Consider the following 6,134-nt stretch of genomic DNA (forward strand, 5'->3'; position numbering starts at 1 on the left):
TTTACATGTATGCCCTGCAGGAAACTAAGCGAGGCAATCTCATCACCTTCCTGACCAGGTATAGGTCAGGTGGCACGCCCTTGCACTTCGCAACGCCGCGTGTGACCAGAAGAGCATTGCGGGCCGTCGCTCGGAGGGGTCTCAGCCAGCCGCAGCTCTAGGCTCCCCCCGGCTCTACAGTGTTGACAAGGCCGCTGCCCGCCGGTGGGTTTTGGCAGTCAACAGTTAAAAATTAAGATTTTTATGTGGTTCTTAAGTAATAAGGTGTTATTAACTAAGGACAACCTAGCTAAACGACATTGGAATGGGTGTACAAAATGTGTTTTCTGTGGTGAACAGGAGACTATCCAACACCTTTTTATTGAATGTCCTTTAGCTAAACTCTTATGGCGTACGATTAATTTTACCTATGATCTTCCACCTCCCACCAATATTACTAATATGTTTGGTAATTGGTTAAATAGAGTAGATAGACAATCCAAAGCGTATATCCGTATTGGGGTTTCTGCTTTATGTTGGTCTATCTGGAGGACCAGGAACGATATAATTTTTAATAAAAAACCCTCTTTTCATTTCTTGCAGGTTATCCATATGGTTTCCCATTGGGTTCAGCTTTGGGCTCTGCTTTCTCCGGAGGGACAGCGGGATGCTATGGTTACTGGATGCACACGTCTCCTGATGGTCGCTCAGGATATCTTGTGCCAGGCTGGTTGGCGACATACTAGAAGGATATGTTGAGTGTCATCTTAGTATGTTATTTTTTCGAAGGATGATTTTTGTATCAATCCTTCATGTTGCGTGAGTTGTAAGACTTGATTACTTGAATTTTAATAAAAGGCCGTGTGCATCACCACGATGCAGAAGCCGGGATATATTCCCATTTCGAAAAAAAACACGCCAAGTTGGAGGGCAAACATGGACCGCGTCAATGCCAACTTCCTGAGTAGTACAAAAAAACCCTTCGTGGACTGTCTGAAAAATACCAATCAAAAAATAAATTAATGACAAATGCGCCCACAAAAAAGGAAACTGCGTGCGGACACTTGGATATTTTGAGGAATTCAAACGATTTGCATAGTGATTTCGGAGATTGAAATCTTCAGGAATTTTCCTGATGTTGTTTTATTTGGAAGGGATTTTTTAAGCAATTCTTCGTTCTTTCTCCATCCATGAAAGGATGTTAGAGGTTTATCTAAATTTGGATGTATCTATCACTAAAGTGTGTCTAGATATACCTAAATTTAGACAACCTTGCGACATTCTTTTATTGACAGAGGTAGAACTTTACTAGATTTCATAGAAAATCTAGCATCAACTCAAACCTTATTTTTTCCTGCGATAGAATCAAACAAACTTTGATGCACATGAAATTCAGTAGAATTAGAGTGAGCGTGACCTATTATTCGCTTCAGCAATCTGGAACCTAGAAGTTGACCAGGAATCCGACTAGTCTGATTGCAACGATGGAGAAGCATCGACTCTTCCCTGCGTATCACGGCTCACCTCACATGGACGGACAGGACGGAGCTCCTCGTGGAAAGCGTTGGCCAAAGATAGGCAAAGTCCCAAACCCATGTCCCGTTGTCCATCACATGGATGGGACGGAGCGTTGGAGCCCCGGGGTCGTGATCTAGCCTGTGGGAGAACTATGCACCTCTGCACTCGTGTTGAAACACGGGATCCGTGGGAGTATATCACTTCAGAAGTCATGCATAATAAGCAGTATGCCGTAGATTTTGCATTTACAGATTCTTAGCTCCAGTAGGTTGTGTGCAGCAAACAATCAGAGGCGACCTGCAGCAACTGGATAAAGAAGCTAACAACTTTTCAAATTTACCAATCAATACAGCCGAGTACAACGCACCGACGAAGGGGAAAATTGTGGCTGACACTATTCAGTGATCATCACACGAAACTTCAGAAGTCAAGATGCATACAGAATTTCCAGAGCGCAGAGCACCATTTTCTTGACGCGATTGCGGTGTATATTACAGCACAACAAGTAGAGCTACATACCATACCGAATCAGCCTTCTACGGAAGACATGTCCCAGCATGGGGCGTTTCCACCGGAGCAAAACATCAGCAAAAAAAAAAAAAAAAACACAATACCCACAAGGGTCAACCACATATGCTTCCTATTGTACGTACCACGGATGTAAGATAATGTGAGATGTACATTACATGGTCTGTTCATCCTGCCTCAGTTCTGAACTTCACCCCCCTTCCGTTTAGTGGTGGTGCTTCGGGGCCTAGCTGATCGGTTGGTTCGTGACAGCCGCCTATCCTCCTGCTCTTGCTTGCCCTCTAGCTGCTCCGATGAAACTTCGGTGGTGGTTTCTGGCCACGGCGTGCGCTTGGCAGGAATGACAACTTCCAAAGGTGGCTCAATTACCCAACTGCAAAGGAAGTTATTACAGCTTAAGAAGGAAAATTCAACATACTTCATATGGACGAGAAGAAAAAGTATGAGCAAAAAGTCTGATAAGTAGCAGAATATTACGTTTGACTGCAATGAAATCAAGAGTATCTGTGAAAACCTTTTACTGTTTTCATGTTTCTACGGAGGGAGAAGATGAATTTAAAAACAGACTCACATGATGAATGGGTTATTTTTTCGTAGTATTTTAAGGACCTGTTCTTAAACCATGTAATTATACCATGCTCAATTACATGAAACATTTGAATCCAAAATTCAAACGCACGTCATGGCAACAATATATTGATACTTCTTTGTCATCAAATTGCCATGTGGCAGTGGCACCATGCCAACAGAACAGATCAATCTTAAATCGTTACATAAAAACAGAAATATACTGCAGTTATTAAATATTATACTACCTGTCCATAACAGGATGTCTTAACTTTGTTAAAATATAAACGTGTTTTAGTGTGTAGATACATGCAAATTTAGACAAAGTTGAGAATCCTTATATGGACAGACGGAGTATTACGTTGGCTCTAATGCCCACCAAGGGACAAGTGGGGGTGGCTGCAGATTAATGCATCCAACACACACACAGATGCTACTTAATAGAACTGTCGTCTGTTGGGTCAACCTAAGTCGTTACTTCAGCACTTTCAATGAAGTGGAATAACAAAAATAGTATAGCATTAAATGTATAGACATTCATGGAAAGAGAAACAACATCTGTTCTATTTGGAGTGTATATCCGAATCTATTTCCTTCGCAGACAAGAATTAGTGTTGCAAATTTAAAATTAGTACGAAAATGAAAGCCAAGTAAAATGGCCCCGGTGATTACCTTAACAGTATTACAAGTAAAAGTATAAACCACACAAGAAATCCAAGACCACAATGTAAATCTTCAACCAAACAGTCAATGGACTTCTAATTGAGTTCTTAAAGAATTTTCATGAACCGGTAATAGATAGGATGTGATGGGATGACAGTCAATGGACTTCTAATTCACATGTGATGGGATCAACACAACTCAGCCCAATGCAACCATACTAAATATGGCCAATGCTGGAGCCAGGAAAATTCTGGAGCCTAGGCAATAGCACAAAATTAACTATCTGGTTGTCCAAGATACACCGGTATAGATAAGCGAATACTACTATTTCTCAAACACCAGTCTATCAATATCTTTATTAACATAAGGTTCAAAGATGTAACTACAGAATTTAACAGAAACCCAACTCTAAGGACAAGCTAATTGATACAGATATTCGAGCAATTGATCTTGTACAAAATTACATTGCTAGACAAAGAGGCAAAGTGGTGTATCAACATGAGGTACTTAAATTAGTAGACGCCATGTCAAATCAGTATGGACGTTATGGCAAACTAAGGAAACGATTTTGCAAATAATTACAGTACTAGATTTGTTAGTATGAAGTAGCAAAACAAATACAATAGACAGCAACCAAAGGAGAAAATGACTGTTGCCAAACCTATAGAGCTCTTCATCACCATCAACTTTACAACAAACCAACCTAATTAACAGAAGGTGTTCTCTGTGATCTGAGATGTGTTTAACATAATATTGGGCAGAAGGTGAAGTTCTTTTTTCAATAACATGAGAAAATGATAAGTGTGCTATAAAACACCATACAGTAATACTTTGTATGAACAAAAAGCAGGGTAGTTAAAATGGTCAGCAAAACGTAACGAGAAGGCCTAAAACACATCATACCCTGGTGGAAACTTGCTGTCGGCCCGGGCTTCAACACGGAGCCACCACAGCAGGATCTTCTTCCCGCAATTGCCCAACGGCTCAACGAAGGACGCATCATTGAGGAGAGTGAGCGGGTTCTCAATCTCCTCCCCATTCTCCCCCACAGCATCAAGGTCTTTCACCCAGTCGGGCTTGCCCTCGGCCTCCTTCCACAGCATCCTGGAGTTGATGACGAACCCGGCCCACTCGAGGCCCCTGGGCAGCACGGGCGCGGCCTCGCCGACCACGGCGGCGGTCTTCCCGGAGAAGGGCAGCGTGTTGAAGGTGTGCCACCCCGCCAGCTGCCCGGACGCGTTGCAGGCGGGGCCCTGCACCGGGAGCGGCATGCTCTTCCTGTCCTCCTCGGTGAGGCGCGGCTGCTCGGCGGCGCCCGTGTGCGCGAGGATGCCCACGGACACGGCGGCCATCCACTGCACCTTCTGCGCCTCGTCGAAGAGCTCCATGCTGTGCACGTTGCTGTCGTCCGCGAACAGCACCACTCCGTCCATCTTCCTCTCCCGGATCACGCTGCGCGAGCAAGGAAACGGATGATGATTGGTAAGTCAAGTCGGAAGTAGCTAGGGAGCATACCGTAGTGCGTGCAGTCGCATGCGGTTCTCGGTGGTGTGGCGCTCGGCCCATTCGAGGGGCATGCGGTCGGGGAAGGGGAGGTGGACGACGGTGAGGCCGGAGCGGGCGAGGAGCGCGGCGGTGGCGTTGGTGACGCCGCCGGCCTCGACGACGAGCCAGGTGAGCGGGTAGGGCACGTTGCGGAGCGAGTGGAGGAGGCCGGTGAGGTGGAGCGCCTGGAAGGCGCGGTGGTAGGTGGGCGTGACGGCGAGCACGTGGCGCGGCTCGCGGACGCCGTACCAGCGGCGCTGCTCCTCCTGCACGCGGTCCATGATGCGGTGCGCGCGCATGACCTCGACGGGGTCCGGGTGCGGCCAGGGCCGGATCCGGATCCCGTGGCGGCCCACGACGACGTGGCTCTGCGTGGCCTCGTCGAGGGGGGCGGTGGTGGTGAGGTTGGTGGAGGGGGGTGGGGGCGTGGACGGGTTGAAGGAGAGCGTGAAGGTGTTGGTGGTGGTGGTGGTGGTGGTTGTGGTGGTGGTGGTGGTGGTGATGGCGCGGAGGACGGCCGACTTGTTGTTGTTGGAGGCGGCGTAGAGGGCGCTGCTGGAGAAGAGCAGGAAGAAGAGGAGGCGGGAGAAGCGGAAGCCGAGGAAGAGCGAGATTAGGCAGCAGAGCGCGTGGAGGAGGAACCAGAAGGTGGAGGAGGAGCTGGACTTCGCTGCGCCGTCGGAGGCCGGCGGGGCCTCGGCGCCGCCGGCGGAGGAGCGGGCGGCGGAGGAGGCCGCCGCCGAGCGCCGCAGCTGGCTCTGCGGCAGCAGCGACTTCATCATCGCCGCCGGATCTGGTCTCCTGCCGCTTCAGCCGCCGCCAGCGTCCCGTGAATCGATTCAACCGATCGTAATCGGTCGCCGGTGGATGGGTTTTGAGGGAGGGGGAACACGGGGGGAGGTTGGTGGTGGGTGAAGTGCGGTGCACGAAAGAGCGGGTGCGGTGGGCTGCCCCGGCTCAGCTATCGTTGGTCAGTGTGGAAAGGGAAGGGATAGGTTTGGTGCCGGACGGGGACGGAAGCGTGGAGCGGAGGAAGGAGGGCGACGCGGAACGGGTCGGGTTGGACCGGGCCGGGGCCGGCAACGGCCGCTCGGGACGCCAGGGTTTCTGCGCGTGTTCGGCGACGCCTTGTCATTTCCTCCTTCCGCCTCGCTGCACAGTTTTAAACCATTTTTTCCTGCCTAATTTTGTGTAGTATGGTTTTTTGAGGTACCGGTTTTTTTCTTTCGTCACGTTTACAATCATTGACGCGGATGCAAAGCGGGCGTCGGCGAGGTTCACGGTTTGCGCCAGGCTGCCAGCGGCGTTTGACTTCCGGCCGTACTGTCGGTTTA

General features: G+C 48.8%; 1 protein-coding gene across 1 annotated transcript; it reads right to left on the bottom strand.

Moving 5' to 3' along the window:
- Nucleotides 1–1,916: 1,916 nt before the first annotated feature.
- On the bottom strand, nt 1,917–5,788 carry LOC127312363 (probable beta-1,4-xylosyltransferase IRX14). Its single transcript, XM_051342903.2, has 3 exons — nt 4,771–5,788; nt 4,159–4,707; nt 1,917–2,398 (listed from the first exon to the last, which is right to left on the bottom strand). The coding sequence occupies exons 1-3, from the start codon at nt 5,580–5,582 to the stop codon at nt 2,203–2,205; spliced, it is 1,557 nt and encodes a 518-aa protein (XP_051198863.1). The 5' UTR covers nt 5,583–5,788; the 3' UTR covers nt 1,917–2,202.
- Between the last annotated feature and the right edge of the window lie 346 nt (nt 5,789–6,134).

This window comes from Lolium perenne, chromosome 7 (genome assembly GCF_019359855.2).
Source record: "Lolium perenne isolate Kyuss_39 chromosome 7, Kyuss_2.0, whole genome shotgun sequence".
In the NCBI taxonomy this organism is placed as follows: domain Eukaryota; kingdom Viridiplantae; phylum Streptophyta; class Magnoliopsida; order Poales; family Poaceae; genus Lolium; species Lolium perenne.